Below are 16456 nucleotides of genomic sequence, written 5' to 3'. Positions count from 1 at the left end.
CCTCCCCTCTGTTGAATGTCGAACACGTCCAAGCTGTTGTTGCTACAATGGAGCATACGCATGCTACCGCAACTGATGGTGGCGATCGGTGAAGTTGTTGGCTGTTTTGTTGGCTGTTTTAGTGAAGTTGTTGGCTGTTTTTGTTGGCTGTTTTTGGTGAAGTCATTTTGTTGGAGTCAAAAGTTTGTAAGTCGTTTTATTATATAAAGTTGTGTTTTATAGTATTTGTGTTCTTTTAAGTATTTTATGTCTTTCTATCATCCTAGAAAGACGTTTGTTTTTTGTGATCAAAAATTTGGGTCCCTCTCCCAAATTTTTGATTGCATCAAAAGTCCTTTGCTGCCAAGCATAGCACACCGCATGAGACCCTCGTGCCTGTGGATGCTGCGAAGCAGTACGGACCCCATGCCAAAACAATTGAGTGCGAATTGCAGCAGGGATCAGATGCTGGTATGCAAAAGAGTGAAGATCAAAACCCAATGGAACTTAATCACATTTTTTTTTTTGCATGGAGCTCACGCACAATATGGTGCAACTATTGGCTATTGCGAGCAGCTCATGGACAACAGCCAACAGATAGTGCCCGACCAGCTTGGCGAACTGAACATGGATCAACAGGAGTGTGAAACTATGCTGGACGAATCCTGCGAGAATGCAGAAATTGAAAGCCCCATCACCCATTGCTTGGTTAGTGATGATACAATGGAATTAAATGTCAATGGAGACGTTTCTTGCAGTTGTATAAATCCCCCTATTACAACCAGCAATGATCATAAACATTCAGGTCTATGAAGTTGTTTGACAAAATGCCCAACGGGATCATAACAATGTTAATGGCCAATTTCAGCTTGCTAGCTAGCCCTTTTCTTACTCTCATGCAACAAAAAATACTCCCAGCAAGCTGGCTACGTGGAAGATGCCTCAATTCAATCCATTAGAGAAGATCACCAAGGATGAGGTGCTGGCAAATGATGGTATTTCAGTTTGTCTAAAACTTGATTCAGTGCAAAAAAAAATACATTCACAAGTTGGAGAGAGCATTAGTTGGCAAGTTCATAGGCAAACGAATCCCAAATTTACTTCTCCACAATAAGCTAAAGAAGAGATGGTCCCATTTGGGAGAGTTCCAATCAATTTTTGTTGCACCCAATTGTTTCATTTGTCTCTTTGACAATGTTGAAGCCAGATATGTCGTCCTAATGGGAGGCCCTTGGACAACGTCTAGATATATAGTTGGACAATCTCTAGATATATAGTTGTCCTTAATAAATGGTCCCCATCATTTTCTCCCAACTTTTTGCATTGATTAAATTCACCAATTTGGATTTAGTTTCCACAATTGTCTCTTATGTATTTGGATAGTTTAAATATTGCTCGCATTGTCGCGATGTTTAGAGAACCGTTATGGAATGATTCTCCGACAAGTTAATGGAGTAGATGTGCATATGTAAGAGTTTGAGTCGGAGTTGACCTAGCACAAAGACTACAACAAAGACCAAGGGTGTAAACGAGTCAATCCGAGCTCAAGTCAACCCTAGCTTGAGCTTAAGCTTGATTAATTACTAGAGCTCGAGCTCTAGCCCAAACTTTAATCTACAAGTTTGAGCCGGCTCACAAGCGGGCTCATTTATTATAAAAGAGATAAAATGATTATGACTTAAGCAATTATTACAATAAAATAGTAAAAAAAATGAGAATTTATAAGAAAATTAATAAAAAATAACTTAGAATCAGAAATTGAAATATAATTATTAAATATTTTTAACAACTTTGTACTTTAAATCCTAAATCCTAATATTTTAACTATATTTTATATTAATGTTGTTTTAAACAAGTCGGTACACGAGCTAACGTTTAGAGTCAGGGTTGGCTGAAGTTTAGCTTGTTAGCTCATCGAGTTCAGCTCAGAAGCCATTTATTGAGTCAAGCCTGAGCCGGCTCACAGGTTAGTTTGACTCACTTACACCCCTAGCCAAGAGTTTGGATTATGGGTTTCTTGGCAATTTTTTTCAAAAAGTGGAGTATGAGGGCCTCTCTCAAATATACTTCAATTATGGTTTCATTGGGCATAAGATGGACATATGCCCAGCCAAAAAACAGCCCCAAGCTGCCCCCATGCAGCCTCAACAACAATCCACTCTCCAAATACATCCAGGAGATGATAAATTTTGCTGCCATTGCTCCCAAACAACCCTTAATTCTGGAAAGTAGTAGTTCTGATCCCAGAGCTCAGCCACCAACTACAACAGCACCTCTCCATAGTGCAGAATTCTCATCCAATCAGCAGCAAGCCGCTCTTTACTCCCATTCTCCTCAGTGCAATGTTGATGGCAGCCCTCCAATTCTCAAAGGGGCAATGCAAAGTGAGGTTTCTCAGCTGCGATAAGGAACTCCTTGGGCCATGTATTCTTGTTGCCAATCGCCGAAATGAAAAGCCACAGCCTCAAGCTGTCAAGGAAGTTGTCATTACCCGACAAGATTGCACTCACAACATGGACAATGGGGGAAAGATCAAGCCTGATAGTGACAGCCCACTACAGATTTTTTTTTCTGAGAAAGTCAAGCAAATGGAGAACTTTTCCAATAGAATTTTGAATCTTACAAAGCAACGGCGGACAATTTCATAAGCCTATTTTCAGAAAGAGTTGCTACAACTTGGACCGATTTCCACCGTGCCTAAAAAGAGGAAGAATGCACAAAACAACTTCATTGGTGGGGATGTGATCCCCTCATATGCGCAATGATGTGTTCCTCTCATGTCATTTGCAATGCGTGCCTGCCATGCCACAATAATCTAGGCCTCTGCCAGAGCACTGTGATACTACTCGGTCTTCTAGGTTGTTTCAAACCCTTTCGGGGTATCCCCCCTCCTCTCGTGCGGTTTTTTGTTGGTGTCCAATACAATTACATTATGGACCTCATCTTGCCAGCTGAGGGGCCATTGGTTTTATCTCTTTTTGGTTGTATTTTTTTATAGTTGTTTTTGTGTATAAATGGATACATAATATGATAATATAGAAGTCTTCACCCTTTTTGCTTTAATTTGTTGAGGGAGGTATCATGTAAGGGGCTCCAAACTAGTTTGTATTCTCTTGTACTTTTTATGCTTTTTTAATTAATGCAAATGCAACTTTTAAAGAATACCTAAACAAATGTAATCAGAAGCACTTTTTTGATCCCCTAAAATCCTAGAGAGATCCCTTAGATCTATGTACACTTTTTGAGACCCTCCATCAAACGAAGGGACCTTTAATAAAGAAACAAGACTTCCAATCTATACTCTCCTCTCCCTAATCTTCTCTTTACAATGTATTATTCCCCATCAATCTATTACTCAAGAGTCAGTCTTGGTGTTCACAAAACGGTCAGGAAGGGCTAATGATCATAATGAGGATTGAGTACATATATATACATGTTGCATGGAACAGTAAGAAGTTCCAAATGCTTTCATAAACAGAAGTATCAGAGTCGCATGAGCATGTCTTCATGACTGTTATTCATCCAAACTCCCCACATCCAATAAATTCCCGATTCAATTAAGAAAAGACGCGCAGTACCAAGAAGAGCTTTACTGTTCAATTAGCGGTTACTTATTAATTCTCTTGACACAAAAAGGGACCTCTCAGCCAATAACAATATATATATATATATATATATATATATATATATATGTAAAAATTAATCAGCGCTTTATTGAAATTATAACAAGAAAACTATACACATGGCAGTTTGGAGCTGAAAATATAAAGAATGGATAATTAATTTTTAATATAGACAAACAAGTCATGCAAAAAAAATAAGGCACAGAAAAAACCCACCTTCCTCGCTGCGAGCTCTCAATGGGGGCCTCGAGCGGCAGACCTCGCCACCAGCTCCCAAATCCGACGCAAGAACCGGCCTTTTCAACGCCTCCATTGATCTCCCCCTCGAAAGAAATCCCACGCATGTACACCTCCTCCCAGCCCGCCGCCGATCTAACGGTAAAATATACGGTCGAGATGTGGACGGACCAGCGGCACCCACATACGGCGCAGAAATCCTTCCCCCAAGGTAAGATCCGGCGAGTGGAGGCGTCGCCGATAGCAAAAGAATCGCCTTGAAAGAATCCAAAGAGGCTGTATAAGTAGTCATGGAGACAGCTCAATAACGGCACATGGACACGCTCAAGCCCTAACCCTATTTCTGACGAGGAAGCAATTGACTACAGAGACCAGTGTGGGAATCAACAAAACGGAAGCCTATGGGCTGCCAAGTATTTATAGGGCAGCAGTGCTTCTTTAGAGACTAGAGAGCAATAGCGAATTTGAGTAACGAATGCTTCCGCTTCGTTTCTAATGAATGAGAAGAGCAAGTGATAAAAATAGGGCAAGTGGCGCTGAAGAGCCAGGCTTAGTCGTCTTATTGAGCCGACTCTACGAATCAAATTTTGACACGTGAAGTGCGCACTATCGTACACGTGTCTGATAGCCTAGGAAAAGGTGAACACTGCGGATAAGAGTACATCCTGCTTTTTTCCAAAAAAAAAAAATTTGGAGAACCATTCTTCTAATATCGGTTGATATAATTATTTTAAAAAAGGTAAAACTAATAAATAAATTGATATTTTAAAAAATACTTAATCAAATAAAAATCAAACATCCTTGTCCAATAGATCACAATATTCGGTTATTTCTCAATAAAAAAATTATTTCATAAATTTAGCCGTTAGAGTTATTGTATATCAAAACATTCCCAAAAAGATACTAAATTATTAATTTTATATGAAGATCCGGCACAGGTATAGATAAAAGAGGAAAACAATGAGAATTGATCCAATTAAAATAATTTCAATGGTATGTTAGTAGTTGTAAATTCTCTTCCCCGTGATAGGGTTAGAAGAGACATGTGGCATGAGAGTTACCTTTAATAGATTGTTTATTGTGTGCTTGTTTATTCTATGTTGAGAATGGGAGACAAGAGACTAATAAATCATGCATAAACATTGATGTTGATATTGAAAGTTAAACTTAGAGTCAATGTCAAACATCAATTTTATAGGTGATGATGTATGTTGATGTTATTGGTGAGGACTAATGAAAGTCAGTGGGTGGCAATGTAGTTGGAAAATTTTGGTCGAGCAACAATATTAAAAAGGTAAAAAAAACATCGTCAAGTGATGGTATCAATATATCATAGTCAGTTGATGATAGTCTAGGGATTGTAATCAAGCCATAATTGTTGGGGACCATGATTGAATGAAAGTGGTATGATGGCAGCAATCAAAATGGTCAAATGACAACTGTTAAGCTGTGGTTTGCTGAAGTTTATCAAACTATCATGGTCCAATAGAGATGGTTGGGCAATGGCCCAAGTGCTATAATGGTGGTGCTTAGGCGACCCCTAAGATTTTTCAAGTGTGAGCTCTCTTGATTCTCCAACCGAGGTATTATTCCTCTTCAGATAAAGTTTGGTCTATTTATAGTTTTCAAGGGTTTCATGCTCTATAAATTTACCCAAATTGTATAACGCTTCATTGGTTTGCATGCATTAATTATGTCAGAATTAAGCAAATTTATGCTTGTTGGATTTACCATGTCGAGGCTCTTGTGATTTTTCTGCAATGGTCGTCTAATTAATATCATAGTTTTTCTAATTATATTCAAGTACTTCATCTGGATTCGTTCAATGCTCTAGTTGAATCACTCTTTATATTGATAGGTTTGGTTTGTCAAGACATTCAATTTAACTCCAATTTGATGAAACCAAAGTATGAATGATTCTGAATTTGATGCTATATGTTTTCAATTCAAATATATATAGAGATTCATGCTCGGTTGCATTATTTTTAATGGCAAAACAAGTACAAATAATGAGTAGCATTTCTTATATTTTTTTATCAATTTTACAGTATCATTTCTTCATGCTGTAAATAGTCTGTAAAGGCTTCTTTGCCTACTTATGTGCTAAAGGACAAACACATTTAGTGCAATATCCAAAGAGGATGACCTTTGGGGTTTGAGTATGTCAATTTGACTGAACCACTATTATTATGTGTGGAATCTGATTGTGTTGATTAATCTGGTTATAGTGTTTTCTCGGACCTCAAAGCTTATCGTGTTCATTAGGGGTGCAGGGGGTTTACCCCTTGCTTGGGTTTCATAGAATGCCTGGTGCTATGTACCCGAGCATCACTGTGTTACATACCCGAGCGCCTCAACGCTGAATGACAGAGAGCAGAGCACCGCAACGGTATAGATATAACACTACAGCTGTGCAAGATAGAGACTTGAGCATTGCATCGCCCCAAACTAGCGCTCAGCACTGCAAGACAGACTGGATGGTTTTCTTTCACATTTTTATAAAGGGTTGCATCCTTTGGGGTTATTTTACTTGGTTTTTTCTTCTATTTTGAGTATGTAGACATTGAGAAAGATGTATGTGAGAAGAGAATCAAGGGGAGAGTGAGAGAGGAGATAGATATGTACTTATTTCTCCCAATTTTTATAGTGAATTTCTTGATGTGGTGTGGCTCCATATAAAGGTATGCATTAACTTCTTACTAAAGGAAAGATTCATGGTTTAAAATCTATTGACATGTTAAGATTGTGTACATATCAAGAAACATAGGGTGAGTTTTTCAAATACTGGTTTGAATGTCAAGTCAAAGAAGTTAAAGTTAATGTATATATATGTATGGGGTCTTGCTCCATTTACTTAAATAAGAGGATCTTTGTATTTTGTCACATTTATTGATGATCACAGCAAGAAGGTATTTGTAACTTCTTAACACACAAGTCAGATGTGTTTGATGTTTTTAAGAAGTGAAAGGCCATGGTTGAGCTTGAGACTTGTCTCAAGCACAAGTGTCTCATATCTAATAATGGTGGCGAGTATCGTGATAAGAATTTTAAGAAGTATTGTGCTTTGAATGAGACCAGGTATTAGTTTACTGTTCCAAGAACACCACAGCATAAATAGTATTTCATAACACATAAATAGAACTATTACTAAGCGTGTCACAAGTATGAGATTACATACTAGTCTACCCAAGCAGTTCTGAGCAGAGGCAATGAATATTACAGTTTATATGATCAATCATGGCCTTTCAGTTCCTCTAAATGAGGGGTACCTTATGAAGCATGGAGTGGAAAGGAGGTTAGTATATCTAACCTCAAAGTTTTCTATTGTTCATCATATGCTCATGTTGATGTAGGGTAGGAGTATGTTTGATCCAAAATCTATCAAGTGCATATTTATTGGATATGACTTAGATGAATTTGATTACGAATGCTGGGATTATCAGAATCAGAAATTCATCAAAAGCAAATATGTTAAATTCAATGAAAGTGAAATGCATGATGATAGAAATGGGACCCTTGAAGATTCTTCCAAATATGATGATCAAGAAGATAAAGTTGTTGAAGCATAGAGAGTATCTTAGACTCATGATACTGAAATTAGGATATCAAGCAAAATCTCAAGGCCACTATAAGGGCATTCTCCTTCCTTGTACTATCTATTGATGACAGATAGTGGTGAACCAAAGTGTTATGATGAGTCATTTAAGTTGATGATTTAAATAAGTGGGAACAAGCCATGGATGATGAGATGAGTTCACTTGAGTTGAATCAGACATGGGAGTTGACATAGCTATTAGATGGCAAGAGAGAACCGCATAATAAGTGAGTTTATAGGCTAAAAGAAGAACCTGATAGTAGCAAGCGCTATAAGCCCAAGATTGTACTTAAAGGTTTTCAACATAAGGGATGAGTGTAATTCATTGAAATTTTTTTCTCAACTGGTGAATATGACTATAATCAGAGTTGTAATGATCATGGTAGCTATAGAGGATTTATATCTAGATCATAAGGATATAAATATAGCATTTCTTCATGGTGACCTTGACAAAGAGTTATATATGATGCAACATCATATATATATGGTCACAGGTAATTGAGTCTTGGTGTGTAGACTCATGAGGAGCTTATACGAGCTAAAGCAAGCACCAAGACAGTGGTATAAGAGATTTGATAGGTTTATGTTAGATAATGGGTACACAAAGTGCGAGGCATACTACTATTATTTTTTCAAATATTTTGATAACTATTAAATTATTTTTTTTATGTGGATGACAAACTAGTTGTATGTTCAGATATGGAGAAGATAAAATGCCTGAAAAAAATAGTTATCAAATGAGTTTGAGATGAAAGGTCTGGGTCTAGTAAAGAAAATTCTTGGTATGATAATCTATAATGATAGAAGTGCATATATATTGAAGTTATCTTAGCTAGAGTATGTTGAAAAGTTGCTTCACATATTCAACATGAGTGAGGTAAAGCCAATTTGCACTCCCTTCGATATTCACTTTTAGTTATCCAAGGAACAACCACTTAAATCTGAAGCATAGAAAGAACAGATGAAGAAGATTTCATATACTTAAACAGTTGAAAGTATGATGTATGCTATGATCTACATAAAATATGATATAACATATGAAGTGGGAGTTGTCAGTAGATTTATGAGTAACCCAGGCAAACTTAATTCATTGGGAGGCGATTAAGTAGATTCTCATGTACTTGATAGGATTAGTTGACAAAGCTCTTTACTTTAGTGGTGCAGGGATTGATGTACAAGGCTATGTAGATTCTGATATTGCTGGAGACCTTGATGGTAGGAGAAGCATAATAGGTTATATCTTCACTTTAGGAAAGACAACAGTTAGTTGGGTTTTCAAGTTACAAAAAATTATTTCGCTCTCAACTATATAAGTAGAGTACATTTCTATCACTGAGACTAACAAGGAGATGATTTGGTTGTAAAGTTTCTTGATAGAACTTGGCAAGGGATAAATAAATGGAAAGCTATATAGTGACAACATGAGTGTTATAATTCTAGCCAAGAATATTGTATTTTATACTATGACGAAGTGCATCCAGCTTCGGTATCATTTCATAGGTCACTTCTAAGGAGAAGATACACACAATCATGAATTCTATAGACAAGCTAACGAAGATGGTGACAATTTATAAACTGAAGCTATATGTAACTTCAGTAATTGGTTTTCATGAAGGATGAAAGCAGGGGTGGGCCATAATGCTGGTATAATAATTGGTGTTACAAATCAAGAGAAAGATTGATTGTAATCAATTACAAGTGGGAGATTGCTATGTGCGAAATTTGATTGTATTGATCAATTTGGTTATTCTATTATCTTGGACCTCCAAATCTTGTTGTGTTCGATAGGGGGGAGGGGTACCCCTTTGCTTAGGATCCATACAGTGCCCCAATGCTATGTACATGAGTGCCCCGTTATTATATACATGAGAGTCTTAGTGCTGAACGATAGAGCATAGAACGTCACAACGGTATATATACAAGGTGCAAGACCGAGACTTGAGTGCCATAGCAGCCCAAACTGTTGTCACTGTGAGATGAACCGAACAATTTTATTTCTTGTTTTTCTTAAGGGTTGAGTCCCTTGGGGTTATTTTACTTGGCTTTCTCTTGTATTATGAGTATGTAGACATTGAGAATGATGTATGTGAGTAGATAAGCAAGTAGAGAGTGAGAGAAAAAAGAGATTTATACTTATTTATCTTAATTTTTATTGTGAATTTCTTGCTGTGGTGTGGCTACGTGGTTTTTTTCTCTATTTTGGATTTTTTCACATTAAATTCTGATGTCCTTTGCTTTTTCGTTGCTATTACTTTCTTACTTGTTTCGTCATTGTGGTGTTTACTCCTCAATCTTCACTGATAACTATAATTTTGGTTTGTATATTCTTACTTTTTTTGCAATATTAAATTAATGTACTCTAGTTTGATTGTTGATTATCTTTGTGAAACAATTTTGGGTGAATCTCTGGTTGAAGTTTTTTATTTAAAATTAAAAGAAAAAGGAAAATATTTATTTAATGAAAAAGTTCAAAAAAAACACAAAAAAATGTATTTGCTTTTGAGTTTAGTTTGAGTGCTTTATTTTCTTAAACGCTTTCACATATTATATTTTAATCTTATTTTGATTTTAAAAACAAAAGATATTTAGAGAATGCCAAAACAAATTTAAAAAACAATTCTTATTGTGGAGGACCTTTGGGGAGTTGAGTAGGTTGATTCAATTGAATCACTATAAATTTGATGTGTATATTCTTATGTCTATTGCAATATTAAATTAATGTACTATGGAATGGCTGTTGATTATCTTTGTAGAATAATTTTGGGTGAATATGTAAAACCCTTTAAATTTTTAGCAAAATATTTGATAAAATAATATTTAAAAATTTAGACTAGTTTGTATGGCTTGCTGAGCTGTTGTATCTCCCTATGGCTGTAATTCTGATTTTTAGGATCTGAGAAAGGGAAAGAGATTGTGTACTAGCAGTTCATGATCAAATATGAAGTCGTAGATATTTATTATTTTGATTTGTATACAGTCATGACTAATTTAATTTTTAATTATATAGCTCTTGCATGTAGCCATGTAATGCAGTGTCTATATTTATTTTGATAAAAGAAAGAAATTTTATGAATGAGTTTTTTAGTATTCGAATATTTTAGTAATTATGTAGTATGTAGTTTATTTCAATAAATATCGATAGAAAATCTGAAATAATTATTAAACTAGATCTTAGGGTTTGCTTGTTACAACTCAGAATGATAGGACATATTCTGACCGTGTTGTGTTGTGACAAGCTTTTATGGTATCAGAGCAATAATTTTGAAATTGGATCGTAAAACATAGTTATATATATAAATTAATATGTAAGTCAAGTGGGATAGTTTCAAGTCTATCTGAGTGTTCATTATTTTTGTTTTATGTGCATGTGTGTTTAGTTGCATATTCTGTGTGATTATATATCCACTAGCATACAGCTCCTGTATATAGTCCTACTCCAACAGTTGGTTTAAATACAGTTTTATAGTTTGCTACATTGATAGCCTAGATGATGGGTGAGGCACATAGTAGGATTATTATTGTTAGATCTGAAGAGGTAGACAAACATATATAGATGTATATGAGATTGAAGCCTCTGAGATTTTGAGGGTACTGTTGAGCTTAGAGCATTAGAGGACTGGTTGGAGGAGGTTGAAGAAAAAGATATTTAATAGTAGGCAATGTCCTCTTGAGAGAAAGGTATCGTTAGCAGTCTTTCTATTGGATGGTGAGGCAGAGCGTTGGTGGATGGGCCAGTAGGAGGAGAGAGAGAGGGAAAAATTGGGTTTTGGACAACTTTAGGTCATTTTCGTCCTTCGGCCCAGTTGAGAAACTTGTTCGTTTCAATGTAAGACACATTACGCCAATCTCAATTTTTAAAAATATGTAAATTTTAGCGAATATTTCAATTAAAATTTTGTATCCATTAGCAAAAAATGGAGATAACTTTGCACTTGTAAAACTTTCACCACTTAACTTTTTATATATTGTATACATAACAATTATGCATATTTTGAATATTTTTTTTAAATTTTTGTACCAATAGTTTTGAAATTTGTGGGGTTTTTATTGAATAAAAAATTATCGAGATGTTGAAAAATAGTGATGTAGTACAGTAAAATTCTTAAAATATTATTTTGCACAATCCATAGTAATTTGATAATTTTTTGAAAATTTGTATTTTTGTCTAGTTGGATTTTCTCTTGTCTACCGTTATACAATACTGTAAACTTTTGATACATACTTAATTACTCTTTAATTATTATAATATGATGATATATGTGATTAAATTATATCTGTTGGGAGACATAAGGGGTCAGAATCCTTTGAGATTCTGTCTGTGTTAGTGAAATTCTAGGAGATATAAGAGGCCAGAATCCTTTGACTTTTTTTCTAAGACATGGATATCTGATATGTTCGATCTGGTGCTATAAGCACAATTAAAAAGAGAGGCATAAGGGGCAAGAATCCTTTGAAATTCTATTTTGGTCTGAAAAATTTGATCTGAACTACTCTATGATATGAATTTCAATTTATTCATTTATTTTGTACTATTATTTGAATCATAGAATAATTGCTATACATTTATCACATTTTTCAATTTTGTGATTCTCATTTCAGTGATTTATTTAAATTGTAATTAATTAACTACTTTTAAATTTTCAGCAAAATATTTGATAAAATAATATTTGAAAATTTAGATTAGTTTGTGTGGCTTGCTGAGCTGTTGTAGCTCACTGTAGTTTTACATATGGTTTTCATAATCTATGAAGGGGAAAGAGATTGTGGACTAATAGTTCAAGATCAGATCTAAGGTCATATGTATTTTGTTATTTTATTTTTTATACGGTCATGACAAATTTAATTTTAAGTTCTACAGCTCTTGCCTGTAGTCATGTATTATAATATATATATTTATTTCGATGAATGAAAGAAATTTTATGAATGAGTTTTTCAGTATTCGAATATTTTAGTAGATATGTAGTATGCAATTTATTTCAATGAATATCGACAAAAAATCTGAGATAATTTCAAAACTAGATAGATCTCAGGGATTGTTTGTCACAGCTTAACACGATAGAACCTGTTCTGGTCAGGTTGGGTTGTGACAAAATATCTAGTTGAAGTTTTTTATTTAAAATTAAAAAAAAAAGAAAAATAAAATATTTGTTTTATGAAAAAGTTTTAAAAAAGCAAAAAACCGTATTTGCTTTTGAGTTTAGTTTGAGTGCTTCGTTTTCTCAAATGTTTATGCATATTATATTTTAATTTTATTTCTATTTTTGAAAGAAAGATTTTTAGAGAATACCAAAAACTATTTAAAACTATCAATTCACTCCCCCTCTCTCTTGGTATGCCATAAGTATTTTCATTATTAAATAATAAGATTAACAAATAAATAGCTTATGAAAGTTAGATTGTTTTTCCCTATTCCAATTCTATCATATCATAGAGCTTTTTGCTCATCTTTGATTTTCTATCTCTAATTGCAATAGTTGTTCATACTTAATGATTTAAAATAATACAAACATGAAGCATGAAAATCAAGTGGAGAAGAAGCTAACAAACTTAGGCTCAGAGCTGTGAAATCAAAAGGCTAACAAAGAAATTTCCTTATTATAATGTTGTTCCAATAAAAATAATTTGCTAAAAAGTTTATGAAGTGTTTAACTTTAATGACACAATCTAATGAAGATATATTATTTAATTTATATATTTTTAGATAAATTGTAAAATAAATAAATTGTGTGAATATTACACAACACAAAAGATTTGGAAACAAATTTTGCATGATGCAAATCATGCATGAAATAAAGCTCCTATCCATCTCAAAGAAGTATATCTTGTTTGGTTAGGTTCCAATTTAATTACCAAATTCATTTTAGGTTTGTCGCTTAAAGAAGGTTTGCTCATGAGCTCTCTTTACTACTTCTTTATAGTGGCGTAAACATAATTTTTTTACTTGGGGGGGGGGATAACTTTAATCTTGCTTGAGCTTATTTTTATATTCAGAAATAAACCCAAAATATAAAAATAAAAAATAAAAAAATCTAATTAAAAGTCTAAGATTGTTACAATAATGACACCAAATAAATTCGATTTACTTATAGTTTTTCAATAAAAAGAACTCTTTTCCTGACCCATATTATAAAGTCATAGCATTATTACCTCCTAATCGTCAAAATCAGAGGAAGCTCTGTTTGGGAACTCTTCCCCTCTCTCTCCGCCCCTGCTTCTTGGTATGATCGAACGGAAGAGTAAAATTTAGTTTGGGACAGTTTTTGCACTCCCTTGATCTTCAAACCTCAAATATATTTGGTCTCTGTTTGGCCATTAATTTTTCGTTGTTTTCACGTATTGTTTGGGCTAGAAAATTGCTTTAAAAAAAAACTACTTTTTACACAATAGTTTTATAATCACTTTTATAAATCATTATAGTTATTTAATTAAATATAATAATGCCCGAAGGAGACTATTTGATGAAATGAAGGCATCTTCCATGTTAAGTCGGCCATGCATGCATGCATTTGCCTTCATGTCTACTTTAGTATGATTTCACCATCCTTCATTGTCTACTCATCTTTCCGACATAAAAACAAGCATTTGGTGAGTGATATTCAGCCATCTAATCGAATCAGGAAAAGAAGATAATTCCTTATTACTTAAACTTGAATGATTATCTCCACTATAAGTAAGGACATAACTTTTTGTAGCTCTATAGAAAAGCCAAAAAACATGTCAGTGATAAATATTGTGTCACGTGTTTTTATATGAACCGTTAATTAATATTTTCTAATTTGTTCTTAAAATTGGGGTATATTTTGCATAATTCCTATTTAGTATTAGGTATATGTTGTATGGTTTGATAAATATAATATATTACTTAATAGTCCTTATGTACCTTTGAATGTTTAATTGGCTAATATATCCTCATATATCCCTCCTTTGCAGAATAATAAAGCATTAAGAAATTAAATGAGAAACACTGGTTCATGAGTTTTTGTTATTGAGAATCTTTAAAATTGTAATAATTGGTCCGGGGGTGGGGCAAGTGGAAAAAATATATATAATAAAAATAAATATAAATGTGCAAAAATAATTTAATTTGTACATAATCATTTTTCACAGACTACTTGTTAGTGTTAGAAAAATTTAACATAATTAGATGAAAATAGTGGGAGGTTAAGAGGCTTTCCTATTTTTGAATGGGCAAATTACGTGAAAAAAAAAAGGTCGGCTGAGAGCAAAAAAAAAAAAAAAAATCATGAGGACAAATTACAAATAACCCTTATTATACTAAGACTTTTTTATGTTTTTAGGTACTGACCACTATACCGTTTCTAGTGAACCTTTGCTTACTGGTGGGGAGGGCCTTTCGGTTGTGCCTTCAACTGATGAATTGTGTGATCCTGCTGAGCAAGTTACTATTGGGATTGATGGGTCTTTGACTGTTGTCTTGCCGTTAGCTCATTACTGTGACAATAATGTGGATCTTATGGGTGCTGCTACTGTTTTATCCCCTGGAGGGAAGCCAGATTTGAATGCCCCTGTTCTATCTAGGGAGGATAATGTTGTGCTAGATGCTGGTGTCAATATTTTAGATGTTGCTGATACTGTGTTGTCACCTAATGCTACTCCTTTTATTCCCTCGTGTGTGGTGGACGATTTTGGTCATACGGTTGTGATTGAGGCTTTGCCGGCTGTTGATCTGGTGCCGATTTGTACTGAGATTTTGGTTTCTACTCCTGTTATTGTTGCGCCTGTCTCTGCTGCGTGTGGTAGGGGGCCTGGTGGGTTGGTTGATGGTGATTCGCCTGTTTTAGGTGTTGTGGGTGATTCTGTTCAGCTTTAGAATAGTGCTATGAATGTGGATACAAATGTGTGTGGACAGGTGGTAAATTCGGATGTGGAAGGCTTGTTGGTCAATTCTCAAATTTTGGTTAATGTACATGTAATCTTAATGGCATCCCAAACTATGATGTACCATGTGGGAGGTATTTTCGGATTGGATGTTAAGCCCCATGGTGATTGGTTGCATAATTCGTTTGAATATGAATCTGATTCTGAGTCATATTCAGATCCTGGAAATGAGTTTAAAATGGCTCGTGATAGACCTCTTACGGTTGCTTCTCATGGGAAATTTTGGACTAGAGGTGGGAGAAGAAGATAATTCATTTTTGAGAATCTTTAAAATTGTAATAATTGGTCCGGGGATGGGGCAAGTGGCAAATATATAAAAAAATAAAAAATAAATATAAGGGTGCAACAATAATTTAATTTGCACATAATCATTTTTCATAGACTACTTGTTAGTGTTAGAAAAGTTCAACATAATTAGATGAAAATAGTGGGAGGTTAAGAGGCTTTCCGATTTTTGAATGGGCAAATTACGTGAAAAAAAAAGGTCGGCTGAGAGCAAAAAAAAATCATGAGGACAAATTACAAATAACCCTTATTATACTAAGAGTTTTTATATTTTTAGGTACTGACCACTAGACAGTTCCACCCCTGATTGTTCCCTATAATGCAATATGTTGATTCCTCAATTATTGGGCATCTTAGCATTCTAAGTGTCCCTTGCCCAAACTTTCATTCTTTTAATTTAAAAAGAATGACCATCATTCATTTGTAAAAATGTATAATATAACCTTGGTCTAGCAATTGTGTGATTTGGCTTCAAACCTTCTATTACAAAGTTTTGAGTTCGAGACCTAACATAGAAGGGTATGTTTGTGGCTTTTCAAATTTAATTTGCCTGATAGTTCAAAAAAATGGAATCTGGTTAAGAGGTGATATGATCTTTATTTATTTTAATTATTAAAAATGATTCTTTAAAAATGTTGCCAAAAATATTATATAAAATGCCCAATATTAAGATTTATATATTTAGCATTTAAACTTTACTATTTACATATGTAGTTTTCAGAACATCAAAAGTAATATCTCCCAGTAACATCTTGCCACCTGTCACCATGCTAATAGTCTCGGTTGCCCTTCAAATGTTATAGTTTTCTTACAGTTATTTAAAATTATTTTTTAGTAC

General features: G+C 34.3%; 1 protein-coding gene across 7 annotated transcripts in view; it reads right to left on the bottom strand.

Moving 5' to 3' along the window:
* The window catches only part of LOC110106934 (glycerol-3-phosphate acyltransferase, chloroplastic), a 68665-nt gene extending 64301 nt beyond the window's left edge, over positions 1-4364 (bottom strand). For 5 of the 7 annotated variants that reach the window (XM_020837031.2, XM_020837032.2, XM_028695782.1 and 2 more), the window contains exon 1: positions 3819-4364. In XM_020837031.2, coding sequence (XP_020692690.1) covers positions 3819-4131 — 313 coding nt within the window. In that variant the 5' untranslated portion in view covers positions 4132-4364. Of the gene's footprint in view, positions 1-523; positions 697-3818 lie in introns of those variants that run through there. The other 2 variants (XM_020837035.2, XM_028695783.1) reach the window with 2 other exon arrangements.
* Between the last annotated feature and the right edge of the window lie 12092 nt (positions 4365-16456).

This window comes from Dendrobium catenatum, unplaced genomic scaffold, assembly GCF_001605985.2.
Source record: "Dendrobium catenatum unplaced genomic scaffold, ASM160598v2 fragScaff_scaffold_674, whole genome shotgun sequence".
In the NCBI taxonomy this organism is placed as follows: domain Eukaryota; kingdom Viridiplantae; phylum Streptophyta; class Magnoliopsida; order Asparagales; family Orchidaceae; genus Dendrobium; species Dendrobium catenatum.
This window is presented reverse-complemented; position numbering and strand designations above follow the sequence as displayed.